Source organism: Eriocheir sinensis, chromosome 12, assembly GCF_024679095.1.
Source record: "Eriocheir sinensis breed Jianghai 21 chromosome 12, ASM2467909v1, whole genome shotgun sequence".
NCBI classification, from domain to species: Eukaryota; Metazoa; Arthropoda; class Malacostraca; order Decapoda; family Varunidae; genus Eriocheir; species Eriocheir sinensis.
The window spans coordinates 21,165,831-21,182,564 of NC_066520.1; the positions used below are offsets into that span (position 1 = coordinate 21,165,831).

The 16,734-nt window shown below is 44.2% G+C and overlaps 1 protein-coding gene and 1 long non-coding RNA gene across 2 annotated transcripts in view; one reads left to right on the forward strand and one right to left on the reverse strand.

The window, feature by feature from the left end:
• LOC126997606 (serine-rich adhesin for platelets-like) overlaps positions 1-3,404 on the reverse strand; it is a 62,793-nt gene extending 59,389 nt beyond the window's left edge. Inside the window, exon 1 of the mRNA XM_050858790.1 lies at positions 1,944-3,404. Within this exon, the coding sequence (XP_050714747.1) occupies positions 1,944-2,511 (568 nt within the window). The 5' untranslated portion in view covers positions 2,512-3,404. The remainder of the gene's footprint in view (positions 1-1,943) is intronic.
• The window catches only part of LOC126997608 (uncharacterized), a 106,135-nt gene that overhangs the window by 51,756 nt on the left and 37,645 nt on the right, over positions 1-16,734 (forward strand). The gene's annotated exons all lie outside the window — the stretch shown is intronic.

Genomic DNA, 16,734 nt, shown 5'->3' on the forward strand with positions numbered 1-16,734 from the left:
ATAGGAAGAGAGGGAGAAAGTGAGAGAGGTTAGGGAAAGAGTAGAAGGAGGGAGGTAAGGTGACGTACAGAGAGAGAGGGAGAGGAGGAGAGATAGAAGGGAGGGAGAGGATGAGGTAGAAAGAGGAGGGAGGGAAGGGAGGGAAGGAAAAATTGGAAGGAGAGAGATAAATAAAGAGAAGATTTGACACATGGGTCTGGTTAGGTTAGGAAGGAAGGTTGGGTTAGGTTAGGGGTAGGGTAGGTTAAGCTAGGTTAGGTTAGGTTAAGTATAGGTTAGGTTAAGTTGGGGTAAGGGTAGGTTAAGTTAGGGTAAGGGTAGGTTAGGTTAGGTTAAATTAAGGTAAGGGTAGGTTAAGTTAGGGTAAGGGTAGGTTAGGTTAGGTTAAGGGTAGGTTAGGTTAGGTTAGGTTAGGTTAGGTTAAGTCAGGGTAGGTTAGGTTAGGTTAGGGTAAGGGTAGGTTAGGTTAGGTTAAGGGTAGGTTAGGTTAGATTAGATTAGGTTAGCTTTGGTTGTGTTAGGTTAGATTGGGTTTCGTATGAGTGTGTGTGTGTGTGTGTGTGTGTGTGTGTGTGTGTGTGTGTGTTATGTCCATACCTTTGATACGATAAGCAAATAATATACGTTTTTCTATTCGTCTTCTTGTGCTTACGTATTCAAATCATTGTGTACCTTATGCTCCACATTTTGTCTCGTCCCCAGAACAGCACCTGATGTCTTTTGGTGGCTGGAGTGGGAGGGAGAGGGGGAAAGAGGAGGGGCAATGGGGAGGGGAAAGATGAGTGGGGAGAGACCCGTTAAGTTTGCTGTTGTGTTGCTGTTGGTGGTGTTGATGTTGATGTTAGTGGTGCAGTAGTGATGGCTGCGAAGATGTGATAGGTTTTGGTGTTGATGTTAGTGGTGCAGTAGTGATGGCTGCGAAGATGTGATAGGTTTTGATGTTGATGTTAGTGGTGCAGTGGTGATGGTTGCGAAGATGTGATAGGTGTTGATGTTGATGTTAGTGGTGCAGTATTGATGGTTGCAGTGGTTGTTGTGATAGTCGTTGTTAATGTGTGTGAGATGTTGTGGTAATTGAGAACTAACAAGAATATGAAAAGTAGTTTAATTTAGTGGAATGGGTGAAAAGTAGAGTTAGTGTAGAGCTCACCGAACACCGTTGAAGGAGAAACACACACACACACACACACACACACACACACACACACACACACACACACACACACACACACACACACACACACACACACGGAACCCAACCCAACCTAACAATACCTAACACAACTTATGCTAACCTAACCCAACCCAACCCAAACCAACTCAACCTAATCCTAGCCTAGCCTAACCTAATCTAACCTAACCTAACCTAACCTTACCTTACCCCACCCAACCCAAATCATCGTAACTCAATCTAACCTAACCTAACCTAGCCTATTCCAACCCAGTCCTTAAGCTAACCTAACCCAACCCAACCCAATCCAACTCATCTTAACCTAACCTAACCTAACCTAACCTTACCTTACCCAACCCAAATCATCGTAACTCAATCTAACCTAACCTAACCTATTCCAACCCAGTCCTTAAGCTAACCTAACCCAACCCAACCCAATCCAACTCAACCTAACCTAGCCTAACTTAACCTCACCCCACCCAACCCAAATCATCGTAACTCAATCTAACCTAACCTAACCTTGCCTATTCCAACCCAGTCCTTAAGCTAACCTAACCCAACCCAACCCAATCCAACTCAACCTAACCTAACTTAACCTAACTTAACCTAGCCTAACTTAACCTCACCCCACCCAACCCAAATCATCGTAACTCAATCTAACCTAACCTAACCTAACCTAACCTATCCCAACCCAGCCCATCCTAGCCCAATCCAGCCCAGCACACCCCAACACATCACAACACAACACAACACAACCCAAGACAACACTTACCCTCCAAGGAGTACAGATCGCCTTGGTAGTGCCTGGTGATGGAGATAACCCTCCGTCGCGGCTTCTTGGGTCTGGGAGGTGGTCGTGGGGAGGGCGGCGGCGGGGCGGGGGTAGTGGTGGGGACGGATTCCACTGGAGACACGGGCGGCGGCGTAACCACAGGGGGCCTTGGCTCCGTGGGAAGGGGAAGAACGACGACCAACTCCTCTGAGGATGACCGGGGAGTGATGGGTTCCACGTCCTCTTCTTCAGACGAGGATGGGGACCTCTGAACCTCCTCCTCTGACGATGAAGGGTTCCAGTCATTTTCTACGGAGGGGAATGTAGCTCTGGGCCTCACCCGTGGGGACAGCGCCTTCATTCCCCGTTCTGAAGACGTGGGGATGGCGTCTGTGTAGGGTGGGGTGAGGACTCTTTGGGGATTGGGGGGATTGGGGTAGGGTATCGCTGCATGTTGAGGAAAGGTTCGAAGCCACTCCTCGCTTCGCCCCGCCACCGCCGCCCCCTCCGCCCAGGTCACCGCCGCCACCAGCACCGTCATGCCCACGAGAGCCACGGTAACAGGCATTGTTTTGGGCGTTACTTGTCGATTTTTCTCTCAAGTTCAAGTTCTAGCGCCAGGAAATCACAGGTGTACAGTTTTTTCATGTTTGAAAGCGGTAGATGAGGGGCGAGGGAATGATTCGGCGATGTTTGATGTTTGTTTTTTCCTCCTCTGTTAGAATTTCCCGCTCGTCACCGTAGTCAGTAAGCACATGAAGACGAGGCTGCTGCTGGTGTTCATCTTCTATCTCAGCGCGTTAACAGCAGACCGTTAGCGTGTTCGTTTCGCCTGCAAGAAGTTACTGTTTGGATAGTCATGTGTTACGGATTTACTCATTATTTTTCATCATTCTTATTCACGGTCACTTCACATACGCTGCACTCTATACCGTCAAGATGCCTGATTCATTTCGTTCTCATTCGTAGCTTATCGTTTCTATGGTCAAGTGTATGTGTTATGTAGGCTATTTATTTATTTTTGTTATCATCATTTTTCACGGTCACATAACACTGCACAAGTTGCCTTCCTTATTTCGTTCTCATTTGTAGGTTATCGTTTCTGTGGTCATGTGTATATATGTGTTATGTATTCACGTATTCTTTTTCATCATTCTTTTTTAACGTCACTTCATACGCTGCACTGGATACCGTCAAAATACGTGCTTCATTTCGTTGTTCTCATTCGTAGGTTATCGCTTCTGTGGTCATGTGTATCTATTACGTATTAACTCTTTTTTTCGATCATTCTTTTTCAGTCACTACACACGTTGCTCTCTATACCGTCAAGTTGCTTTCCTCACTTCGTTTTCATTTGTAGGTTATCGTTTCTGTGGTCATGTGTATGTATTACGTATTCAATTGTTCACTCTTTTTTCATCATTCTTTTTTCACAGTCACTACACACACGTTGCTCTCTATACCGTCGGTCATGTGTATGTATTACGTATTCAATTATTCACTCTTTTTTCATCATTCTTTTTTCACAGTCACTACACACACGTTGCTCTGGATGCCGTCAAATTGCTTTCCTCATTTCGTTCTCATTCCAAAGTTATCATTTCCTTGCCTCGCACTGAACGGGTAAAAGGGTTGACAACAAACACGAAGAGAGAACCAAACCGTCAAACCAATCATAGGCTTTCATTACATCGCCTTTTACTACTTGGCTGTGTATCATCTACTTTGCTACTTGGGTTACCGTGTCTTGGCCTCACACAGAACGAGGAACGGATGACAACAAACACTGAAGAGAACCTAACCAATCACAGGCTTTCATTTTATCGCCTTTTACTTGCGGTGTATCGAGAGAGAACATGAAAGTTGGTGGTGGGTTCTACTTCTTCTTCGTCTTCCTTTCTCTTAATGGCCGCTGTCTTTAAAAACTCTCCATTCTGAGCGTCGCTGAAGGAAAACGTAGAGCCGAGCCAGCCGATCACACCACAGCACACACTCACTTTCCTCAGCTCCTTCCCTTCATAAGCATCCTCACATGTTCTCTCACTCTCTTTAACAGCCTTACAAAAACACAACTCACGATTTTTTCCCCCTCTGTTTCGCTTTGCCGTTTACGTGTATTGAGGAAAAGGAAAAGAACCCGTTACCCTTCCTTCCTCCTGCGGGTTGTCTTCTTTCCTTTATAGATGCTGCTGTTGGGGAGTTGTGGAGGCTGGGAACGGTGGTGGTGGTGGTGGTGGTAGTCGTGTGGCGTCTCTGTGGTTTGAGAAAAGAAAAAAAAAAGGTTGAGTTCTGTAATGATGAGGAGGACCGTCGTGGAGAGAGAGAGAGAGAGAGAGAGAGAGAGAGAGAGAGAGAGAGAGAGAGAGAGAGATTAACTAATTGTACAGGTAATTTTGACAACGGTAGACAAGATTATACACACACACACACACACACACACACACGCACACACACACACAATAACTCTCCTCCGTCGCCCGGTTCAAACCCTTATAATGATCGCTGCTGGTGACGTGCGGCGGCCGGCGAGGTCCCTGAGCAAGCGGCTCTTGGGGACACGGTGCGGGTGCTAAAAATTGGTTTACCTGGTGTGTGTGTGTGTGTGTGGGTGGGGTGGGTGGGTGGAGGGGGTTGGCCAGGCGCTGTACTTTGCTATGTTTCGCAACACTGTTTTACTCTTGTTTGGCCTCTGTTGTCATGGACTCATGGTGAATAAAAAGGTTCTGATTTCCGCTAGGCCGCCAGTAGTCAGTTTTCAGAAGACATTAATGACGAGGTAAATCATCTGGTTATTAGACCGCGAGACCGTATCAGTGAGTTTAGATAGATTTATTTCTGACGGAAAAATTAGAGTGGTTATCAGATTTAAAAAGCCATCATCGTGAAAAATATCAGTTGTTTTCATACTGATTTATTTTCAAGGGGAAAAATGCTTTGCTTATTATCATGGCGAGGATGAGTCAAGAAATTTTAGTTGTGAGATGACTGGTTTCTCTCGCTCGTGCCGCGGGTGAGGGAGTCCTGGCCACACGGGTAAATTAGATTCGTCCACGCCTGTGTTCCGCATTAGTAGGCAAAGCCCCTAAGAAGTCCTCACGTCCTGGGGCTCACGGCGGCGGCGGGCTGGACCACAGGCAAGTGTTTTTTGGCTGGGCGGCTTCCCACCGGAGTCACACTTTAAGAGGGAACATCTGTCCGTGCCAGCGCCGCCCTGTGCCCCCAGCTTTGTTCAGCCTAACGGCCCGCACACCGCGTCCGACGCCCAAAGTATACGGCTGTCTACTCCAGCCTGTTTTCAAGTGTTCATCCTTACCTACGCAGTTGTGGAGCTGCCCTTCAGAATTACGTCATGCAAATACACGTAAACATATTACCACATAAACGTATTACCGCAACGCTGTCTTGCACTGGTGAAGTAGAAGAGGAGGACGTGATTCAGGGCTGACGAGGAAGTGACTTTTCTCACGTCACAAGCGACACATGTTGCCCTTGAGCCGCGGCTTTCAGTTATCGCGCAAAGAACATCAACGAGGTTAATGTGAGACTTTACACAGCAGCTTGGGATTTATGACAAGCGAAATGTTCATTCTCCTTTCCGTTATGTAGTATGGAAATCTAATAGCCGTTGCCCAACCACCGGTAACGAGCATGCAGGTCGGCAAATGGAGATGTATGGTAACACAAGGAGGCGTTTGTCGTGACTTATAGGCGGCGCTGGTGAACACGTGTGTCCTGTGACAGTAATGGAGTGACCCCCCGATGACTAATGCTAAGGGCGCCGTAGCGGGGAGCCACATGGTGCATACTTCGCACTCTTTTCCATCGCATCAAGGCGCCGTGAGCCCCGTTAGGCTGATGTAGGCTTGGAGGGGGCAGATGGGCGCCCGCTGCGAGGGTGGCGGAGTGTTAGTGTTATCAGGCCTTTCATTAGTTGTTATTTGTTCAGGCCTATGTTTCACCTTAGTGGTGTTTACCTCTACATTAGTGCCTTAGAAGACTCATGTTTCGCCCCCTCTGGTATCAACGCATTCATCAGCGTCTTTTGGTACCTATGTTCACCTTCCACAATTTCCGATACCCTACGCCCCTGCCCACCCAGCAGTGAATGGGTACCAGGTATTAATCGGGGGTTGTGTCCCGTCTCCTGGGATCTGTTCCCTTCTATAATTCCTTCCCCTTCTGTCTCTCTCCGGCATATGACCACAGATGTTGCGCCGACTAAACGAAACTTTCCAACTTTTTCCCATTTCACAAGTCATAAACAAAGGGGAGGTTATTGAGTAAATCGCTTAAATTTTGTTCTATATAGTTATTCGAGAGTTTGTGCTTTGTGATACAAGTAGAAGTATATTTAAGTGGTAATAAGCAGGGAATTTGTTTCAGAGAGTTCAACGGGTTCTGATTGGCAACATAAGTCCAGGTTGAATTAATGAATACCAAGTAGGTAATTATCTGTTGACGACTCAATGATTTGTGATGGGAACATAAACGAAGGTAGAGGTCTAACAAATAACGCGGCAGTCTTAAACGACGCCTTCTCTTGCGATTAGTTAAGGGACTGTTGTTCTCTGCAAGGAGGGACAGAAGGCCATACTTTTCAACCTTTCCCCACCCATACTCACATATTTAACAAGGCTTTCGTAGGGGTTGAGGACATTTTCAGGGGTAGTTTAATAACCCTGGTGGTAGTCTGACCCTTCTTCTGTACCGTGAAAGTAAGGAAACACTTATTAGAACTCGATTAACCTCCATTTCGGCTTTTGGAAATAATTGATGTGAGGGGGGGGAGGGGAGGGTCGGACAATACCGATCTAAAGCCTAAACTCTCAAACGCTTTCCGCTCTCAAACTAATATTTTCAAAGGTCACAAAGGAGATTAATCGGGTTCTCATGAGTGCTTATTTCACAGACACGGTGCAGAAGCCTTGTCAACTATCACCAGACTCATAAAAATAACCTCAAACCAAATGTGTGTGAGTTTACTTATTTATTTATTATTACTTTTTTTTACAGCAGAGGAGTCAGCTCAAGGGCATAAAAAAGGTAACAAATGTGTGTGTGTGTGTGGGGGGGGGGTGGGGGTTCCATGAAGAGATGTTTGAGAATTTAAACCTAAAGAACATGGAGCCTCAAGCCCAAGTCCCTCACACCCTTACTCACCCACCGCCTCCTCCAGGAAAGACATGGAGGAAGTGGAAGATCTCGAGTCGTGTGTCGTATGGGCGTGCGCAAGAGGTCAAGGTACTCTGTTGTCATGTGTGTGTGTGTGTGTGTGTGTGTGTGTGTGTGTGTGTGTGTGTGTGTGTGGCGGTTGCAAAGTTTGTTTCATAAATTCACGGTAAACACATTAGCTAGATATGGTGTCCCAGTATTTGGTTAACCTTTTCACACTATACCTTGCTAATTCAGGAAGGGAAGAGAGAGAGAGAGAGAGAGAGAGAGAGAGAGAGAGAGAGAGAGAGAGAGAGAGAGAGAGAGAGAGAGAGAGAGAGAAGGAAATTTTCTAAGTAATCAAATAGCTCTTTATTACACAGGCGTTTTACCTCCAGACTTTCATGTAACCGGCTTGAGGTGGAGGAGGAGGAGGAGGAGGAGGAGGAGGAGGAAGTGGAGTGCTACCTGGTCACACAACACCTGAGTGGCGTGTGGAAGAGGTTGTACGTGTTGCTCTTTCTAGATCTAGGTCGTGTGCTCTCTCTCTCTCTCTCTCTCTCTCTCTCTCTCTCTCTCTCTCTCTCTCTCTCTCTCTCTCTCTCTCTCTCAGGTGTAACAGGTGAATACATATGTTTAAGATCATTTTTCGCATCCCTATTTCTCTTTCACGGTAATTCATGGTGTCACTACTACTTCTACTACTACTACTACTACTACTACTACTACTACTACTACTACTACTACTACTACTACTACTACTACTACTTTCGTTTCCTCTCATTCGTCATCATAATCAGTAAAGTCATGATGCGTGTGGACAGACCAACTCATTCACAACCTTGGCCCTAGCTAAGAAAAAAACTCCAGCCCGTAATACCACCAATAGAGTTACATAATGAGAGGCTTTGTTCCTTGTTAAACACCGCCCAACACACAGCGACACCCACGTTCGCCACGGTCGTGCAATTATCATATGAATCTTTATATGGTTAGACGGGGTGGTAAATCAATTTCTACGGGTGCATTGCCCTGTACAAGCGTGCTCTTCACTTTGAGCTGTGTTTGTGGTCGTGGGTGGGTCCCCTGATGCTAAAATGACCCTAACAGTCTTATACCCTCTACTGTTTGTGTTGTTACTGTTGTTGTTGGTGGTGGTGGTAGTGTTAGTAGTGGTGGTGGTGGTGAGGATGCTACTATTACTACTACTACTACTACTACTACTACTACTACTACTACTACTACTACTACTACTACTACTACTACTACTACTACTATTACTACTACTACTACTACTACTACTACTACTACTACTACTACTTCCTCAACCACTTCCACCTCTTCCATGATAAAGAATGAAAGAAAAACAACAACCTCTTGCCTCTATTGTTCCTCGCCATCCTGTTTTTCCCTCGATCGTTTTCTCCTGTTTGTTGACCTTTCTGATATCCTGGAAACTCTCGGTCCCGTTCAGCTGGTCCGCACAAAAACGTTCCCCAGAAAAACGTTGCCCCCCTTCTCACGATCACGCTCTTCCTTCCTTCCTTTTCTTCTCGCCGCTGTTTTGTTTCCCCCGCCTATCTCTCACACCTCACTTCCTCCTCCTCCTCTTCTACATCTTCCTCCTCCTCCTAGTCTTCTTCCTACTCTTTTTCATTCCTCTTCTCTTTACTTCTCTCCTCCTCCTCCTGTTTCTCTTCCTCATCTTACTCTTTTTATTCCATCTCCTCTTTATATCTCTCCTTCGTCTCCTCTTACTCCTTCTCCTCCTGTTTCTCTTCCCTCTCCCTCCTTCTCCTTCACACTTTCATATTTTATTCCCCTTCCTATTCCATCACTCTTTAATTTTGCTTACTACCTCTTCTTTCATCTATCTTCTTCTCTCTCCCTTCCTAACTCCATCTTCTTCCATCCACCTTCGTCTCTCTCCCTCTACACGCATTTTCATTCCTATATTCCCCTTACCAATAATTCCTGAGTACTTCATCTTCCCTTCTAACTCCATCTTCTTCGATATATTACCGCCTCTTCTTCCCTATATTCCCCTTACCAATAATTCCTGAGTACTTCATCTTCCCTTCTAACTCCATCTTCTCCCCTCCATTATCGCCTCTCCTTCCCCTACAGCCTTCAGATACCCATTACCGTATTCCCCTCGCCTCACCTACCTATCGTCACTTAGCGTCCTTACGTCAATGTGTCCCATCTCTACCCCCATCACGGCCCTTCTCCTATGCCCTTCACCACCTACGCTACGTCCTTGATTGTATGCCTGATATTCTTCTCATGCTCTTTCCTCTCGCCTCTAGACTCTTTTCTCTCTCTCTCATTTTCCTTTATATCTTACACTCATTTACTATATCGTCACCCCCATGAAATAATCGCCTAAGTTATTTTTCAGCGATTTACAGGTTTTTCTCTACATCAATTTTTTTTCTAACTTGCGACTGCCATTTTTGTATAGTTGCCTTGGTCATTCAGGGTTTGAGTGTTCTAGAATTGGCCTTTTCGTTTCTGCCTAAATCTTAAGCCAAATGAGATAATGACAATTCTTTTCTCATTTCCTGTTAAGTAGAAAATAATGGCTGAGGCGGTTTGTCTACGAAGGTGACGATATATATTCCACAGGGGTCTTATATTCTTCTCATTCTCGTCGTTCTCCTCCTCACTTTCTGATTTCTCTCTCATTTTCCTTTTATCTCACACTCACTCTCACATAACCCTCATATTCTTCTCATGTTCCTTCTGCTCACCTTCTGACGCCTTTTTCGTTTTCTTATCTCTCACATTCACTCACTATATCACACTGGTCTCATTTTCTTCTTTTCTTTCGTCATTTCTTATTTATTCTTTTCATTTCTTACACTTCCTCTCTTCTGCACCTCCTGACTCCTTACTTCTCTCTCTCTCTCTCTCTCTCTCTCTCTCTCTCTCTCTCTCTCTCTCTCTCTCTCTCTCTCTCTTTTCTTACCTCACACACACACACACACACACACACATTAACACACTCATTTCTAAATCACAGACACCCCTTTTGGCCCCTCTCTCATCTCCTTTCCTCATCCCCCCCCACCTCACTGCACTTTCTCCCCCCACACACACACACACACAAACACACATCTAAACACTCATTCCTAAATCACAGACCTCCCCCTTCTTAACCTCCTTTCCACGTCCTCCTCCCGACTGCTTTCCATATTTCTCCGTCTCCGTCTCCTCCTCGCCCGCCCATTCACCTTCTCTATAAACGTCTCCGACCTCATTCTTGTCGCTGGCTGTCTTGGTAAATTATGTATTGTGTGGACTGCGGTATGTCTCTCGTTTGGTTATGGATACACTATCACCTCTCTCTCTCTCTCTCTCTCTCTCTCTCTCTCTCTCTCTCTCTCTCTCTCTCTCTCATCATTAATTTTCTCTGTATTTTCTTCGTTTTTTCCTCCCTTTTCCTTCCTACTATTGTTTTTCTTCTCTTTTTTTCTCTTTCTTCTTGGGCGATACGCGTAACTTCTTGCCTCTGTTCCTTTCCTCCTCCTCCTCCTCCTCCTCCTCCTCCTCCTCCTCCTCATTAATTCCTCCGTACCTTCTTCATTTCTTCCTCCATTTTCTTTCCTACAATTTTTTCTTCCTCTTCTTCTCCAGCAATTCGCCTTAAAACATCTTGTCTCCGCTCCACTCCTCCTCCTCCTCCTCCTCCTCCTCTTCTCCACCCCCATGGTTCAACGGCCGCCACGTGCCCAGAAGGGACACGTAGGGCATCCCATCGCCTGCCCGCAACCCGTTTTCTGTCGCGGCAACTTATCATTTTCTCTTCCTATCTCGAGGGGGGATCATTGTGAAATCGAGAGGCTGAGATAACGTGAGAAGGGGAAGGGGAAAGTTATGGATGAGCTTATGTTAATAGCGTGTGATTATTCGGTGGTGGTGAAGGTGGAGGTGGAAGGGCATGGGGAAGAAGAGGAGAGGGAGGGGAAGATTGGGGGATAAGGAGGAGGGTGATTGCGCAGAGATCGAGAAAGAAAAGTAATAAAAACGAAGAAAAAAGAAGAAAAGAGTAGGAGGAGGAGGACGAAGACGAGGAGAAGGGAGGAGGAGGAGTGGAGGAGGGAGAGTATGCAGGAAACTAAAATGAAAACCTATAAAAAACGAAAAGAAGAAGAGAAAAAGAAAGGAAGGAGTGAATAAGGAGGAGGAGGAGGAGGATGCAGATAAACGAATATATTACCTTGAAAGCGGTCAACCCTCCCATACGCCCTACCACCTCTCCCTCTATCCTTCCATCCCTCCCTTCCCTTCCTATCCTTCCCTCCGTCCTTCCCCCGCTCCTAATCCCTCAAGGCTAAACGCGAAGGGCAGAAGAAGATGATGACGAATTACAAAGGTGACTTCCAGGTGAGGCAGAAGATTGACTTTGATGAATTATGATAAAATAGTGAAGGTAGACACACAAGTAATTACGGGCTGAGTTATTAAAGGCTTGGGTGGACAGGTGAGAGAGAAGGATGAGAAACGTAGATAGATGGTTTGTTAAAGGGGAAGGGAAGTAAATATATATGTGGGTTTAAGTAGAGATTGAAAGGGGGATAAGATTGACAGGCATGTGGGTTGGTTAGTAAGTGATTTTAGGCTGTTTTAAGGTGTTAGTGAAGATTGGGAAGTGAGAGAAAAGGTAGTTTGTTAAAGGGGAAGGGAAGTAAATATATGCGTGGGTTTAGGTCGAGATTAAAAGGGGGAAGAGATTGATAGATATGTAGGTTGGTTAGTAAGTGGTTTTAGAGTGTTAGTGAGGATTGGGAAGTGAGAGAAAAGGTGTGTAGGAGAACAGGTAAAATATATTAGAGCAAGGACGATGGCATGAGGAAATGAGAAAGTTGTACCTCTCTCTCTCTTTCTTTCTTTCTTTCTTTTTGCGTGTTTGTGTGTGTGGATAGGTGAGTGGGTGGAGAGAGAGAGAGAGAGAGAGAGAGAGAATTCAACTTTAATTCTGTTGTTTTTCCTCATTTATAACTTTTTTCCTTTCATTTATAATTTTTTTCTCTTCCATTTCAATTTTCGTCTTCTACCTTTAACTTTTCTTTTCATTTCCATTTCTACTTATTTTTCACCCTTTTCCACATCTATTTCTTTGACCTCTTCTTTCATTTATGTATATTTTTCTCCACCTTGCATTTATATCTATTTCGACCCCTTCTTTCATTTATACTTTTCGACACCTCCCATTTAAATACTTTTCGACCTCTTTTTGCGTTTATATTTTCTCCACCTCTTCTTCCATTTATATTTATTTCGACACCTTCTTTCATTTATATTTTTCTCCACCCCTACCATTTATATTTTTTCACCCCCTTCCATCCATTGTTTTCTCCTCTCATTCATATATACGAGACGAGGCAGACAAACTACATAACACCTCGTAATCTTGGTAATCTTGCCCCACATCCATCAGTCAAATTCATCTTCTCACGTTGCACCTGTTCACCTTAATTACATGACTCACACACCTGTTTTGAAATGCATATATGTTAACTATTCTTTACATTGGATTCAAGACATGCAAGGACGCGCATGAAATATTTCCCGGGTGTTGTTGATGGTGGTGGTATTGGTGTTGACTGGTGATGATGGTGTTGATATTGATATGGATGGTGGTGGTGGGTGTCGTGGTGGTGGTGGTGGTGGTGGTTCACAGTATCACCCACGGCAAAGTCAAGTGGAGTCAAAGTCTGTCAGTCAAGCACACACACACAAGACGTTGACTTCGGTTGGTGTTATTGTTATCTTCAAGGGTGATTGTGCTCTCTCTCTCTCTCTCTCTCTCTCTCTCTCTCTCTCTCTCTCTCTCTCTCTCTCTCTCTCTCTCTCTCTCTCTCTCTCTCTCTCTCACACATTTGTATTATTTTTTCTTTTTTACTTTTTGTTCTTTATTTCTTTCATAATTTTCTTTTTCTCTCTTTCTCTCTTTCTTTCTTTGTTTCTTACTTTCTCTCTCTCTCTCTCTCTCTCTCTCTCTCTCTCTCTCTCTCTCTCTCGCCACACCTGTATACACCTTCAATAAGTGTGTAATCATGGTCAGTGTACTTAACTGTCCATCATTGCGCCTATATTTTTTTTCCTCAAACACAAAATCACTTCTTTTATAGTGTGTGTGTTTGTGTGTGTGTGTGTGTGTGTGTGTGTGTGTGTGTGTGTGTGTGTGTGTTGTGGGTGGGTGGGTGTCAGAAAGAGAGAGAGAGAGAGAGAGAGAGAGAGAGAGAGAGAGAGAGAATCATTATCATCATCTTCATCATCATCATCATTCTTATACGACCCAATAATATCTCATAGGTCATCAAAATAAAAAAAAAAGTTCAACTCATCATCACCCCACCCCGCTTCTCTCTCTCTCTCTCTCTCTCTCTCTCTCTCTCTCTCTCTCTCTCTCTCTCTCTCCTTCCCCCTGTCTGACATCACCAAACTGGGCACCGCGTTCGAGGCTCCTGATCAACAGCTTAATGAACTTTTGCGGGGCTCTTTCATACCTGGAGGAAGCGTGTAATACAGGTATAGTCTGAGGAAGATATTGAAGATGAGAGGAGAGGTGACGACGATGGGGGATGACGATGCGGATGGTGCTGGAATGGATTGAGGAAGTGGAAGAGAAGAAGAGAAGGTGGATGGGGGATATTTTAAGAAGTAGCGGATGGGAAGAAGATGGGAGGAAGATGGGAATGGAGAGGAGAATGCTGATGTGAGTGAAGGGTGATCTATAGGAGGGTATTATTAGGAGAACGGGAATGATAATGAGGAGGAGGAGGAGGAGGAGGAGGAGGAAGAGGAAGAAAGAGGAGAAATGGTACCCTCTTATCGTTTAAATAGTTCTTATAATGAGAGAGAGAGAGAGAGAGAGAGAGAGAGAGAGAGAGAGAGAGAGAGAGATTCACCACGGTCTGACCACGTGTGTGTGTGTGTGTGTGTGTGCCCGCGTCGTGCTGAAACCTGTCAACCAAATCTGATACACACCACCGACCCCTCACCCAAGCCTCCACCCACACACACACACACATACACACACACACACACACTCCACGTCACGTCCCATTACTTCTCATTTATCGTCTTTCGTCGCCACCTTTACGGCCTCAGCGATAACGGGGAGCGATTATTGTAAAGTAACTTAGAATTCTACCCTTTCCTTCTCGCCTTCCTCCTGCTCCTTCGCTCCCATCACTCTCTTCCAGGACTTCCTTTCTTTTTCCCTCTCCTTCCTCCTTCCTACCTCATACTCCTTAAATCTCCTTCCTCCTGCCTTTATCATACTCCTCCCTCCTTACTCCTTCCCAGTCCACCCTCCTTCCTTCCTTTTGCCTCTACTCCTTCCTTTCTTTCTCCCTCTCCTCCCTCCTGTCTTTCCTCTTCCTCCTTCTCCTTCCTCCTTCCTCCCTCTCCACCTCACTCCCGCCTCCCTTCTACGTACAGCCCACGCCTCGCCTACCTCCGTGCCTTGAAGCAAACACACACACACACACACACACACACACACACACACACACACACACAGAAAAGAGGTAAAGAAAATATCGAGAAATCTTTTTATAATCCCTTTTTCCTTTCCTTAGAGTCGTGTGATCCGCCACCTTTCAGTCACTATAATATATATATATTTTTTATATTCACTGTCGGGAGAATTCTTTATCGAGGAGGAGGCTGTGTTATATTCTCCTTCCTAGCGACGTGTGTTACTAGCCATCGTTCAGTCTTCTTATAACATGTTTTTTTATGGCTTTTTCTTTCTGTTAATTGTAGGAAAAATTGTTTAAGGCGGAGAAGGTTTTATTTTATCTTCATTCCTATCCACACGTGTTACTAGCCCGTTCAGTCTTCTTTTAACATGTATTTTATGTCTTTTTCTTTCTATTAATTGTGGGGAAAATTGTTTAAGGCAAATATAGAGAAATAGAAAAGGTTTTATATTATTTTTATTCCTAGTGTTCAATCTTCTCCTAACATATTCTTACGCCCTTTTTCTTTCTATTCACTGTAGGAAAAATTGTTTAAGGCAAATATAGAGAAATAGAAAAGGTTTTATATTATTTTTATTCCTGGTGTCGTGTGTTACTATCCACTTTTCAATCTTCTCCTAACATATTCTTACGCCCTTTTTCTTTCTATTCACTGTAGGAAAAATTGTTTAAGGCAAATATAGAGAAATAGAAAAGGTTTTATATTATTTTTATTCCTAGTGTCGTGTGTTACTAGCCGCTTTTCAATCTTCTCCTAACATATTCTTACGCCCTTTTTCTTTCTATTCACTGTAGGAAAAATTGTTTAAGTCAAATAGCAAAAAAAAAGGTTATATATCATTTTCATTCCTGTTGTCGTGTGTTACTATCCACTTTTAATCTTTTCTAACTCGTTCTTATGCCTTTTTCTTTCTATTCACTGTAGGAAAAATTGTTTAAGTCAAATAGCAAAAAAAAAGGTTATATATCATTTTCATTCCTGTTGACACGTGTTACTGGCCACCTTTTAGTATTTTTCTAACTCGTTGTTATGCCTTTTCTCTATATATCACTGTAGGGAAAATTGTTTCAGTCAAATCGCAAAAAAAAAAAAGGTTATATTTCATTTCCATTCCTATAGACACGTTTTACTAGCCCCCTTTCAGTTTTTTTTTTTTCGTTTTTTTTTTTTCTCTCTCTCATATAAAAAAAAAGGTTATATTTCATTTCCATTCCTATCGACACGTTTTACTAGCCCCCTTTCAGTCTTCTTCTAACATATTCTAATGCCTTTTTATCTCTATATCACTATGGAAAAGTGTATAAGGCGAGGAAGAGGTTTTACTATATCATTCTTCAGTGTGTCGTTCAGTCTCCTAACACGTTTTTATACCTTTTGAGTCAGGAAAGTAAAAGTGTACAGTCACCATTTCCTTACACAGAACCCGTTTCTACCTTTAAGTCCCCTCTCGACAACTTCCAACGCGTTATGACCAGGAAAGGAACGTGTGTAATTATCCCCTTATCCAGAACCTGCTAAACCTTTTCGAGTCTCCTCTCCTATACACACATATTTTACAGCGTGTTATTTAGGAAAGGTAAGTGTGTGTGATGATTATGTCCTTCCCTCGTGCAGAACCTGTGTTACGTTTTGCATTTACGAGCCAGACTTTATGCATGAAGGAAGTCCTCGTGCAGAACCTGTGTTACGTTTTGCATTTACGAGCCAGACTTTATGCATGAAGGAAGTTGTTTTGTTGTTGTAAAGGCTCTGAACGGTTTCTTTCTGCATCGTTTGACTCGTAAGATGCGTGTGAGTGGGTGAGTGAGTGAGGGGTTGAGTGTGTTAGTGCGTGTGAGTGAGTGAGTGAGTGAGGAATGGAGGAATGGAAGGAGGGAGAGCGTGGATGAAAAATTGATTGAGTGATTGATTGATTGCGTGAATGAGTGAGTGAAGAGGTGATTGTGTGAGGGTTCTTGAGTTTCGGGTTACTGAACTTGAGGGATGAGAGAGAGAGAGAGAGAGAGAGAGAGAGAGAGAGAGAGAGAGAGAGAGAGAGAGAGAGAGAGAGAGAGAGAGAGAGAGAGAGAGAGAGAGAGAGAGAGAGAGAAAGCTGGCACAAGGTAGATAAGTTGTCTCGTTGCGTAATTAACAACGTCTCCTA